The sequence below is a fragment of the Dipodomys spectabilis genome, unplaced genomic scaffold (genome assembly GCF_019054845.1).
Source record: "Dipodomys spectabilis isolate Male_0828 unplaced genomic scaffold, ASM1905484v1 ptg000136l, whole genome shotgun sequence".
Classification (NCBI taxonomy): domain Eukaryota; kingdom Metazoa; phylum Chordata; class Mammalia; order Rodentia; family Heteromyidae; genus Dipodomys; species Dipodomys spectabilis.
Genome location: NW_024870813.1, coordinates 95217 through 107784, shown reverse-complemented (window position 1 = coordinate 107784; position 12568 = coordinate 95217). Strand labels below are relative to the sequence as shown.

General features: G+C 52.9%; 1 protein-coding gene across 4 annotated transcripts in view; it reads right to left on the bottom strand.

Moving 5' to 3' along the window:
* Positions 1–6922: 6922 nt before the first annotated feature.
* Positions 6923–12568, bottom strand: part of LOC122116490 (rho GTPase-activating protein 22-like) — a 100478-nt gene continuing 94832 nt past the window's right edge. For all 4 annotated transcript variants that reach the window (XM_042690148.1, XM_042690147.1, XM_042690145.1 and 1 more), the window contains 2 exons: positions 9885–10776; positions 6923–7387 (listed from right to left, as the gene is read on the bottom strand). In XM_042690148.1, coding sequence (XP_042546082.1) covers positions 7159–7387; positions 9885–10776 — 1121 coding nt within the window. In that variant the 3' untranslated portion in view covers positions 6923–7158. The remainder of the gene's footprint in view (positions 7388–9884; positions 10777–12568) is intronic.

The following is a 12568-nucleotide window of genomic DNA, read 5'->3' as shown; positions in this document are numbered from 1 at the left end:
CACACTGGAAATAGGAGGAGTCCCTTTGTCCTTAAGGCAGTGGAAACCGTCAGTGGTGAACAGGGTCACTGGCAGTGGGAGCAAGTCCAGGTGGGCTGGAAATTGGTGGCTGGAAGCCAGACTTGCTCCATTGAGAGAAGCAATGGAAAAGTGAGGCTCTCTTACAATGCGTCTCCATTCCACAGGTGGCCATGCCAGGATTAGCATTTGGAGCTCCAATGGTTGGGCAGCCAGAACAAGGGGTGTACAATTTGCACGACCCAGTTGCAGAGCCCAAGGCAGAACACAGGACATATTTTGTCTTGACTTAGCACTTTCAGTGTCAGGAGTAAGAGAAAGGGGACACTTGGCTCTAGCTGGCTGCCCGTGGGCCTCTTCGGGTGTGTGTGTGTGTGTGTGTGTGTGTGTGTGTGTGTGTGTGTGTGTGTGTGTGTGTGTGTGTGTGTGTGTGTGTGTGTGTGTGTGTGTGTGTGTGTGTGTGTGTGTGTGTGCGCGCGCGCGCCTAAGTGCTGTCCTTCAGCTTTTTCACTCAGGCTGGCACCCTATTGACTCCACTTTTGGCTGTGTGTGTGTGTGTGTGTGTGTGTGTGTGTGTGTGTGTGTGTGTGTGTGTGCGCGCGCGCGCGCCTAAGTGCTGTCCTTCAGCTTTTTCACTCAGGCTGGCACCCTATTGACTCCACTTTTGGCTTTTTGTTCTTTGGAGATATGTTCTTTGGAGATAAAAGTCTCACCCATTTGTCTGCCTGGATGAGCTCCAACAAGAATCCTCAATTAGGAGTGGCATGAGCCACAAACTCCTAGAAACCTCTTCAGTCTCGTAGAGTTTTCTGCTGGGGCCTGTGTCTGGTTGGACCTTAGTTTCCCTGCGTGGATGGGTAGGAGGAGACGCACAGCTGCCTGATAAGTGGGGTGTGGGCTGTGATTGCTAAGGATCAGCATGCGAATTGGGTGGTGCAGGCACTTGTGAAAATTGGGCAGGAAGTGGAAGCCATGGTGGTGTCTGGAAAGAAGGGGTAAAATGAGGTGTGGGGGTGAAAAAAAGAAGCCAAAAGTACTTATGTCCTCAGGAGATGAAGCCTGAAGACAGGGAAGTGAGGTCGGTCCTCTTAGGACAAGTTTCAACTGCCCTGAGCCGTGCTCCTCTGCTTCATGCATCACATGTGTGGGAGCTACTCTGTTAGTTCAGGGTTTCTGTACTGATGAATTTGGTGAATGTTCATGAAGATAAGCGTTAGGGTAAAGGCAATGGAACTGCAGATGAGGGTCTTGGAAACAGATGGCATGGAGAAATGAGAAAGATGCAGTTTGGGTGGTCTCAAAACTATGCTCTGGCTGTGTGAACCTACATAGAATAGTTCGTTAGGAACCAAATGCTTCCCGTTGGTTTGATGTACTGGGAAGAAAGATCCTTTAAACCTGGAACCCACTCTTCCCAAACTGCAGTAGAGCCAGAGAATTTGGATGTGGCATCCCCAGCCCGATGTGGCCTGGACCCTGCCCTTGGTTTCCTTTTCACAGTCATTGACAGATACCAAAGCTTCCTATAAGCCAAGGGAAGTCGCCATGGACAGTCCAGCTTCACCTGGTGCACTTGACCTGGCCATTCTGGAGCCAGCTGTGGGTTGGGCAGGGAGCTGGGGGGAATGGGCCACAGGCTCAAACCTGACTCCAAGGTGAACTGCCTGGCTTGTCTTAAGATGGCAATACCCAGGTAATTGCCAGCAAAATTGACCTGTCCTGGTCAACAATTCTCAACTGTCAGCTTGCTGAACACCAGGACCAGCACTAACAGTGAACAAGTGAACTCCAGTCTTCATTCCGGACCCACTGCCTCCATGTCCAGAAAAACTTTGTGTGAGCAAAGCATCCCCTGGTCAAACACAGTTGCAGGATGCTACTTAAGGTAAGCCTGCCCCTCTTTCTGGATGTCAGGGTAATGTGCATTTCTCTAAACCCATCTGATCCCTGTCTTCTCCAGGACACCCTCTCCTCTTGCAGACTTTCCTTGCTAGATAGGGTCCGTCTTCCTTGTCAGTCTGAACCTTCTAAGCCATGTCAGCAGCTCCCCTTGCTGCTTCCATACTCCCTGCCTCTGCCCATTCTCATGAGAACTCCACGTCTCCGCTCACCCTGCCTTCCATCCATCCTCTGCAGTCTCTGGGCTCCCTCTTGGATGATTGTCCCATGCCTCTGAGTTCTCTCCACCCAGTAGCCAAAGAGCCATGTTAAAACATTGTTTGGAAGCTCTTGAATGCTTCCTTACTTCTCCAAGAAAAAAATATATCTCTTACCATGGGCTCTGGGTCCTGTGGTCCTCTGGCCAGCACTACCTGACTGACTGTATTCTGCCTCTTTCTGACTACTGGTCAGTTTTGCATCACTTCTGTGAAATGCCTGAGACAGAGAAAAGGTTTGGACTCAACACTTTTGGGATTTTCTATTGCTACCTTGACCAGGTAGCAAAAGACAGGAAGAGAAAGGAACTGGGTCTCATAAATAGTCCATCAGTAACCTAAAGACCAAAGCCCCTCCTTAAAGGATCAATCTTGGGCTGGGAAGGTGGCTCAGCGGTAGAGTGCTTGCTTTGTATGCATGAGGCCCTGGGTTCAATTCCTCAGCACCACATAAGCAGAAAAAGCTGGGAGTAACGCTGTGGTTCAAGTGGTAGAGCACTAGCCTTGAGCCGAGGAGCTGAGGGACAGAGTTCAGACCCACAACTGCCAAAAAAAAAAAAAGGATCAACCTTCCCGGAGCCTTTAAGACATGGCCCTTGGGGGAAGTTGCCAATCCATACTACTGCACCAAACCAAGCTCCCTCGCTCAGGACCCTAAGCACTCTCACTTCTGTACAGTTCCTCTTCCTCCTGGGCCCGTACCTCAGCTCTCCACTCACATGGCTTCTTGGAGAAGGCTTTCTGCCTATCCCCTACTGGGATCTTGACTATACTGTGAATGTATCTCGTCTCTTATTACTCCACTAGAAGGTAAGTTCTATCAGAAGCCATGACTTTATGGTCCTGTTGCCTCTAGCCCACATGGATGGAGAGCCTAGTAGACATATGCAGGAAGGAAATCTTGACCTGAAACAAATGTCAACTTGTTTCCATTCTTTCTTCTTTGCCCATTTTTCCATCAGCACATCTTCCTTTCCCCCACCCCTATCTGTTGTGGTTTCTGTTGCAGCAGTCCTCTGGCTTCCTGTCCATGGCTCCATCTGCACCATGACTACACTGTCAAGCCAACATCTTCAATGTGGACAGTGAAGGAATGGAGGCTCAGGTAGGCTGCCTGGTTGGAACTAGTCTCTCTGGGGGCTGGGTCCCTAAGTTCCCAATATTTCCATCATCAGAGACGTTCCAAGAATGTTACCTACACCCTAAGGAGCAAGTGGTATGTGTGTGTGTGTGTGTGTGTGTGTGTGTAAAATGGCTTCTTTTAGACAAAGGCCTCAAGAGCTCAGCATCCCCATCTCATGGCTGTGCAAGGACAAGCCAGGCCCTTTGCACTCTGACCAAAGCTTCACTCATCTGGAGACTGCATGGGCTCAACTGTGGGCTTGGTGGGCGATAACAAAGAGTAGCAATGTGCTTGGTGGAAAGCTATGATTCCTGGCCCAGGTGGTGAGTTAACCCAAGAGGTGGCAATGGTGGCAGGGCCAATGCCATGGCTTCCATAGAAGTCTCTCCATTGGGAGGGTCTGCCAGGGCTGAGGTGCCAATGTCCAAGCAGGGCAGGGTCTATAGACAATGCCAGAACTGTTAGCAACCCCACATGATCTTATCTGGCACCTGTTCCAGAATTTAGTTCATGGTTGATCATTCAAAAGACAAGATTCCTGGCTGGGAAGGTTGCTTAGTGGCAGAGTGCTTGCCAAGCATGCATAGAAGCCCTGGGTTCAATTTCTCAGTACCACATAAATAGAAAAAGCCAAAGTGGTGCTGTGGCTCAAGTGGTAGAGTGCTATCCTTGAGCAAAAAAAGATCAGGAACAGTATCCAGGCCCCAAGTTCAAGCCCCAGGACTGGCAAAAAAAAAAGTGTGTGTGTGCAAGATGCCATCACCTCCATACCTCAGAATTGTACCCACCCCCCTCTTTTTTTTTAAGTGTATACATTAGTCAGAGGTGGTGGTGCAGGCTTGTAATCCTAGCTACTGTAGAGGTGGAGGTAGGATGGTGGCAAGTGTGAAACTAGTAGGCAGCTAGTGATACCTTCTCTCCAAAGTACAAAAAGGTTGAGGTTATGGCCCGAGTGGTAGGGCATTGGCCTAGGAAGCCTCAGATTCCAGGTTCAGTCCCCAGTACAGTTATTTATTAAGATTGGTGGGTTTGGATTTGTTATTGTTTTCAGTATTAGAAGTTATACCCATTTGTCAGACTTCTAAGCTAACTTTGTTGTTGTTGTTTCATGGACTATTTCTGACTTACAGGGGTTTGGGGTGGTTTTTGCAGTGCTGGAGAACAAAACCCAGGGCTCTGCCCCTGTTAAGACAAGCCCTCTACCAATGAACTATCTCACAGCCCTTTTCAGGGCTAGTTGTCTCTCTCTAAAGCCAAATGCTAAAGTTAAATCACTTCCTAAGAATCTAGGGTTTTTTTCCTTTTCTTTTTTCTTTTTTGCCAGTCCTGGGGCTTGAACACAGGGCCTGGCACTGTCCCTAATCTTTTGTTCAAGTCTAGCACTCTAGCCACAGCACCACTTTAGGCCTTTTCTGTTTATGTAGTACTGAGGAATCGAACCCAGGGCTTCGTGAATGCCAGACAAGCACTCTACCATTAAGCATATTCCCAGCTGGTTTTCTTTTTCTTAAATCAACTTCTCTTTAAATGACTCATACTTTAGTACTTCAGTGACTTTCTTCTGTTGCCTTTCTAAAATACTCTATTCAGTCCTGGGCTTGAACTCAGGGCTTGGGCACTGTCCCTGAGCGCTTTGCTTAAGGCTAGCACTCTACCACTTGGAGCCACAGCACCACTTCTGTTGTTTGTGTTGAGTGGTTAATTGGAGATAAGAGTTAACCGGAGACTTTTCTGCTCAGCTGGTTTTGAACCATGATCCTCAGATCTCAGCCTCCTGAGTAGCTAGGATTACAGGTGTGAGCCACCAGTGCCTGGCTCTTTTTGTTGAGGTTGTTTTTGTCAGTTGTTGGGACTTGAACTCAAGTCCTAGGCTCTGTCCCTGAGCTTTTGTGCTCAAGGCTAATAATGCTCTATCACTTTGAGCCACAGCTCTATTTCTGGCGGATATCCTCACTGCTTTTCTTGCCTGGGCTGGCTTCAAACTTGATCCTCAGCTCTCAGACTCTTGGGTAGCTAGGGATACAGGAGTTAACCACCAACACGCAGCCGCAAGTTTGTAAGAAATTATTTTCCTATCCATGTTTGTAATTCATAAGTTCATATCAAATGATGTCTTAATGGTAACAGGCCCAACGATTTGGCAACAGTTTTGGTAGAAGAAAATGAAAAAAGAGTCAATGCCAGAACCCCTGCCACTGTGAGTTATGGACACTCAAGTAAGATGTCTTTTTAGAAAAGAGTCTAGAGCGCTGGATTAGCCAAGATTGGAGAACAGAACTGAATAGTGCTTGCAGATCCTAATTTGACCAGCAGGTGGCAGAGGTGGCTCACAAATCCAGGGACTTGGCAGGCAGCTGGGTTTATGCTAGGATTCGTGGCTATGGACAGCTATCCTTTTCTCCTGTGGTCCTCTGTAAGAGACTTTGACCTGCTCCTTTAACTGCCTGATGGCATTATGTCCAAATTAAGGTGAAAAAAATCCCTCCTCCCTTCTCGATGAAGAAATGGGCAGATGCCCATCTTAGAGGGAGGGCTGTTATGAGGAATCAGATGCCCCTCTTCTCTCTCCTTGAAGGGGAGGGAGGGAGGCGGGTATTTTACACTCAGGGAAGATGGCCATCCTGCCACTGGCCCCTGGGAGCTTCAACAACACCCTCATCTTGTCCACTGGGGCTGTGGTGGTGATTTAGTGCACTTCCTGGGAGCACTACAACCTGTTTCCAACATGGCCCACTTACCAGGCCACGTATTGCCAGAAGTGATATGGAGAGCTTGGGACTGAACTCCCCAGATATACCAGTCAGAAACTGGGTGCTTTGGTGATCATCACTTCCCCCAAACACTGCCTGGGGGGAGTGAGAGGCCATGTGTAAGTCAGAGCAGGGGAATGGTGGTTGCGTGGCAGGGGGTGGGTGGAAGGGGGGATGCCTCGAGAGATGAGGACTGGGGGTGAGGACAGGCTGGAGAGGGTGAGTGGGCATGGAAGGCATGCCCCCCCCCCGAGACCCCACTTGCTTAGCTCTCCTGCAGACCTCACCTGCTTGCCTGAGTGCACCAGTGCCCATGTGGCCTGTACCTTGCAGGCTCTGACCCGCCCAGAGGAAAGCAGGTGATGGGGTGACCAGAGCCCCAAGAAGGAGAGATGGGGAAAAAGCAGTGGGCTTTGAGCCTCAGATGATGGAGCCACAGACAGAGCCAAAACACAAGAGTTGGCCGGGTGCCATGGCTCTAGCCTGTAATCCTAGCTACTGAAGAGGCTGAGATCTGAGCATCATGGTTCAAAGCCAGCCTTTGGGCAGGAAAGTAAGACTTTTATGTCCAACTAATGATCAGAAAAAGGCAGAAGTGGAGCTTCAGCTCAAGTGGTAAAACGCTAGCCTTGAGTAAAAAAATCACAGGGACAGTGCCTAGGCCCCGAGTTCACATCCTAGGATCAGCACACACAAAACCCCACAGAATTGCATAAATCTGTGTTTATGCACATACTAGGTACCCCTTAGGGAGCTTGCCACCCCTCCCCAGGGTCCCCAGGGGACTTCTGGCCCTGTGAGAAGCCGAACACATCACTTGGTAAGCCCCACTTGGAACAGCCACAAAGAACGAGGCCTGTGAAGCACCCTGCTTCCATAGCACATTTAATCATGAATGCAAAGTTCTGGTTGGCTGCCTGGCTCTTGAAAGCCACCTCTGTGGGTGGGCATGGGGACTTTTCCTAGGCAAGGGGCGAAATGCTGTTCTTAGCATTGGCATCCACTAGGCCCTGAGAGCAGCACCCAGATCACACCTGGGCAAGTGGGCCTCTGACAGTCCCCACGGGGGTTTCCGGAGCTCTTTCCTCTCCAGCGGCAATATCAGCTCCTTTCATTTTGGGGTCCCGGCGCTTTTGGCCCCCATGGTCAAGCTTCCCAGGGTGGAGAAAAACTCCTCCATCTCCTTCTGCAGCAGCTGATTCCTCCTCTCAGCATCCTCCCGGGCCCGCTCTGAGTTCCGCAGCTTGATTTCTAACATGGCACATTTCTTCTTCTCCTGGTCCAGCTCCTCCTCTAACTGTGACGTCTGTTTCCTCAGGTCTGCACTGCTTTCTTCAATGCTTTAAAAAAAGAATCGAGAGACTGTCAGATGCCACTTTGCTGGGTTGCTTCCGTGCCATCTCCGGCAGGTACAGCCCTGGCAGTCTCCCCAGGGCTAGTCAGACCTGTCCCACAGATAGAAGGGACCTCACGGGCCTTGGCTGGTCCTGGTATACGCCAGGGAGCCAATGAAGACATCCCACCAAACGGTAAAGATGTGTGGGGCACCAGTGGCCCACGCCTGCAGTTCAAAGGACTGCAGTTCAAAGCCATCTCTGGAAAGAAAATCTGTGAGTCTTAGCTCCAATTAGACACCAAAAAATCCAGAAACGGATTATCTCTCCCAGTGGTAGAATGTTAGCCTTGAGCACAAAAGCTGAGGGTCAGAGCCCAGGCCCTCAGTTCAAAGGATGGCGCCTGCTCTCCCCACTCACACCCACGTGCGCTCTCTCAGCACTGGGGTTCCAGACCTGTTCCCTGCTCTGAGGGGTCATCTGCCCTGCTCAAAAGAAGTTCCAAACAGACAGTCTTTCAGGCTTGCTTTCCACCTCCCACCTTACACGTCTCCCTTGGTCTAGCTTTCCGTCACCCTCCGTGAGGCCGCACCAGATCCCACACCACACCGTGCCAAGGTTGGCATACACATCTTTTCCCACCAGGTGGCTAGCTCCTGCCTAGGCCCCTTGGAGCTTGGCCAGGGTAGGAGGGAAGCGTGACAACAGCCCAGTCTCTGAAATGTAGAGCGCTCCAAAGGGATTCGGCTCCAACAGCTCTGCAGTCCCCGTGGACAGGGACACTGTGTAGCCACGGCTATCAGTCCCACCTGCCAGCCAGCCAGGCCTCTTCTGAGTCACTGAGCACAAAGGTGACATCCCTTCACCACAGCATGGACAGTCTCACCTTCAGACCCCACGGAGGGTGAGTGACACTAAGGTTCCACCCACTTCTCTCTGTCCCCAGGCCTCCTTCCTTCCTTGGCCTAAGCTGCCCCGGCTGGAGCGACCTTGGTGTCCAGTCTCTTGACCCTACGCCCCTCCGTGACTCTTGGCCTGTCTCAAGAGCATCTCTGACTTGACCTTCTAGCCAGGTGTCCCTGCAGCTGGCCAGCCACAACCCTAACGCCCTCTGGCAAGTCCCACAGCCCATCAGTGAGCAAACAAGCCCTCAGCGCAGGCACAGCATCTGGCTGCCTTCCATCTCTACTGCTGCCCCGGGGCCTGTGCCATTCTTGGAGCCTGGGCAGCCAGGTGTACTTCCCAAGGGGACCAAAGTGCCCGAGAACCTTCACCAGCTTCTCTGTTTTCATGTCCCTACCAGTAAGACCAGAGCACCACTGAGGCTAAAATGGCATATACTGCCTTACCCGCCTGCCCAGGGCTGGTGTGGCTCCAAGGCCTTCCACTCCTCACACGCCCCCCAGGCCCCCCACCCCGCTCCGCCCCGTGCTTGAGGGTTCTCTGACATGCTTTGTTCACAAGCTCTGCCCCAACCCCTTAAATGAGGAGGAGAGCAAGGAACTGGTGACTCATACCTGTAACCCCAGCGAATCAGGAGACGTAATACCCCTTCCCGTGCACAGACCCCCACCAGGGCCAGCACAACAGCCTAGCCACCCAGCTAGCAAGAGACAGGACCTCCTTGTTCTCTGGGAATTTGCTTCTGTGGATCCATGGAGCCATGGTCAACACCCAGTAGCAGAGGCTGGTGAGCCCACCCAGGACACACATCATCAACACTAGTGGAACTGTGACTTGAACCAGGAGAGTCTGAGACCCGGCCTACCATCCACCATCACCCATCCTGAGGATGCAGGTGAGAAGTGCCACAAGTTGGAGGGGAGGGGGTGCTCACTCCAGGCCTCTGTAGACAGCTTGGTTGTCCCTCCTCCCACACTCAACGGCTACCAGCTCAGGTCAGAAGTTCCCACCCACTGCCTGGCTGATCTTGGAGCAGGACTTACAGGTGAGGTTTTCCCCCTGCCTCCTTTCTCCTCTCTGCAGCAGCCATATCCTATTGGCGCTTCGTGACCTGGTCAGGCACTGCCCACCATGACCTACCCTGGCAACTGCAGATGTGGTCCAGAGCAGCGAGGCCACTCACTGCCCTCCCAGCTCCCTGTGGAAAGCCTCAGCAGGAAGCAAGAACGTTCCATGAGCACCACCAACGGAGGCACTGGAGAAAGCCAGCCTCAGATCCACACGCAGGTCTGATAGGGCATGGGACCTGGGCTTACAGCTCAAGAGTCTGCTAACAGGGGGCCTGAGATGCTGACTGAAGCCCTTGCCTGGCTGTTAGTATGGTCTGCTTTGACTTCATGCTGACATTCCCAAATTTTGAGTGAGCCTTTATGGGGCACCAACTATATGCAAGGCCTTCCAGCTCTGAGACTATCAGACACAGGACCTGTCCCAGCCCTCCCCTGAGCTCCTCCCCTGAGCCATGTTGCCGCCTCTGGGCACATTCATGGCTGGCAGCAATCATAGCATCAGAAGTTCTGGCCTGGCCCCAGCCCTTTACCTTCTCAGACTTGTCTGGTACTCAGTCCTCTGCCGGCAGAGCTCTGCCCTGAGCTCAGCCACCAGGCCCTGGAGAACTCGGCAGCGGTGGGCCTGGTCCAGGGCAGGACTTCCTGGGTTGCTGGGCTCACTGCTGTGGCTGCTGCCACCACCACCGTGTCCGCTCGTCTCATCCAAACTGTGGCCCAAGTCTGGGGACCTATGGTCCCCACTGCTGGGCAGCGGGGATGGCTCCAGGGCCCACTCGGTGTGCAGGGAGCTGCAGGTGGACGAGTCGCTGGCCCTGTGGGCTGTGCAGCTGCTGACAGAGGCCTCCCTGGAGGATGTCGTGACAGACCATGTGGTGCTGGCCGTGCTGGGAAAGAGGCTGGCCGGAGGCACGTTGTCGTAGGTGGACAGTCTGTGTGGGGAGCCCGAGTCCTTGAGCCGGTCCCCTGAGGAGGCTCGCCGATGATGGCCACGCAGAGAGGACAGCCCGTTCATGAGCCAGTTCCCACTGGACGAGAGGCTGGGCACCTCGAGGGAGGACGTGCCTCCCTTTGGGCTCCCTGACCGGGATCCTGGCTGCCGGAAGGAAGACTTCCAGCTGGGCAAGGTCTGTATCCCTTTTCTTGAGCCAGGGGCTGCAGGATGGCTCTGGCTGCCCCGGCCAGGGGGGGAGGTCCTCGAAAGCACCACTGCAGCTGGCCGGTCTAGAGATGAGGTCCTGTGGGTGGGCAGGCCAAGGCCGCCAGGCTCAGCTGGACTGTCCCTGCAGGCCTCCTCAGAGACCCAGCCCACTGTGCACTGTGGGGCCCCGGCCGGGGAGGCAAGTCCTTCTGGGACCGTGGCAGTGAACAGCTGGCTGTGTTTGCGGATGAGGGTGGTCATCAGGTGCTGGACTAGGGAAGTGCCTGCCAGAGAGAGAGGGGGGGCGACACGGCTGTGAGTGACCCCAGCCCAGGTGCGGGAGGAGGGACTGCGTCTGTGAACCTGTTTTAGGACATGGAACCTCAAGCCAGGAGGCAGCAGGGAGAAGGGCAGTGATGCAGACATGGTGTCCATCAAGGCAGCAGATGGGCAGGTGGCTGCGGGACTGGAAAATAAAACTGGGAAGGTGGGTGCCCTCAGCTGCATCTCCATGGCTGTGCCCAGCTGTTCACCCTCTTGGTGCACAGGAACCCGGGGCAGGGAAGAGAGCTGCCTCCTATGTGGGTGCACACAAGCTCCTTTCTGTAGACACAAGGCCTCACCTCCTGTCTGCAGTCCTAGCTACTCAGGAGGCTGAGATCTGAGGGCTGTGGTTCCATGCCAGCCCAGGCAGGAAAGTCTGTCAGTCAGACCACCAAAAAAGCCAAAACCAGAGCTGTAGTTCAAGTAGGTGAGTGCTAGCCTTGAGCAAAAAAAGCTCAGGGGCAGCACCCAGGTCCTGAGTTCAAGCCCTTGGACTGCACAACAACAAAAGAGACATAGCTCCCCGATTCTGGGCGCTCAGCTCCTGTGGCAGTGAGTGGCGTTCCTCCCACATGCCAGTGGAGATGGCTGGATCGCAGAAAGCCTCGCTCCCTCTTCCACCCACATCGAAGGCCAGAAGGTGGAGTGGTTCACTGGGGTGATAAGGCTGACATTGGGGGAGGGAGGGCCTCCAGTGAACAGAGGAATCTAGCAAAGATTCTTGAACCAGAAAACACTGGGGGAAGCAGGAACTGAACTCCAACACCCACTCCTCCTGGGTTTGTGTCCTGGGGCAGGAGAAGGGCCAGAGAGCAGCACCCTTACCATGGGCAGGGTGGGGTACAGCTCTGTAGTGCCCACACATCTTCCTCACATTTACAAAGGAACTCAGCCCACAGGCTAGAGTGGAGCAGCCTGGATCTGCCAGTGTTTGTGATTGTGTGAGTCTTGGCCAATCCCTCCCTCCCTCCTGTACTAGTAACTAGGGCCTTAACCCAGGGCCTTTTTATGCTCAAGGTTGGCATTGTACCACTTGAGCCACAGCTCTACTTCCGGCTTTCTGGTGGTTAGTTGGAGATAAGAGACTCCTATACTCCTGCTTAGACTGGCTTTGAATGGCGATCCTCCGATCTCGGTCTCCTTAGTAGCTAGGATTACAGGCACAAGCCACTGGCATTTGGCTCTGGTTAGTCTCTTCACCTAGGACCTTGGAGTCCCTGCCTACTTCTGTTTCCATGCCCGCCTCCACCTGTGCCCTCTGGCAGGTGTGGCTGTCTGTCCTCTGGTGGCCCCCTCACAGCTCCCTCAGCCTCTGTTTCCTTGCCCTTAAGTTTTGTTTTGTCTTTTTTTCCTGGTATTAAGGCTTGACTTCAGGGTCTGGGCACCGTCTCTGAGCTTTTTTGCTCAAGACTAGTGTTCTACCACTTGAGCCACACCTCTTCTTCTGCCTTTTTGGTGGTTACTGAAGGCTCTCACAGACTTTCCTGCCTGGACTGGCTTTGAACCTCGATCCTCAGATCTCAGCCTCCTGAGCATTTAGGATTACAGATGTGACAAAAAAAAAAAAATCACTATCATAGAAGAGAACTGCACAGCTCTGACATCCAGGAAGCCAGACAAGGAGGTGGGCTCAGTGAAGACATTCACCCCTCCGTTTTCCCAGGCCCTTCCTCTGCACTAAAGATTTAGCCATTCTAACCTCATCTCATCACCCACTGCTACCAGCCACAGAGCTGACCTCATTAAGGGGAG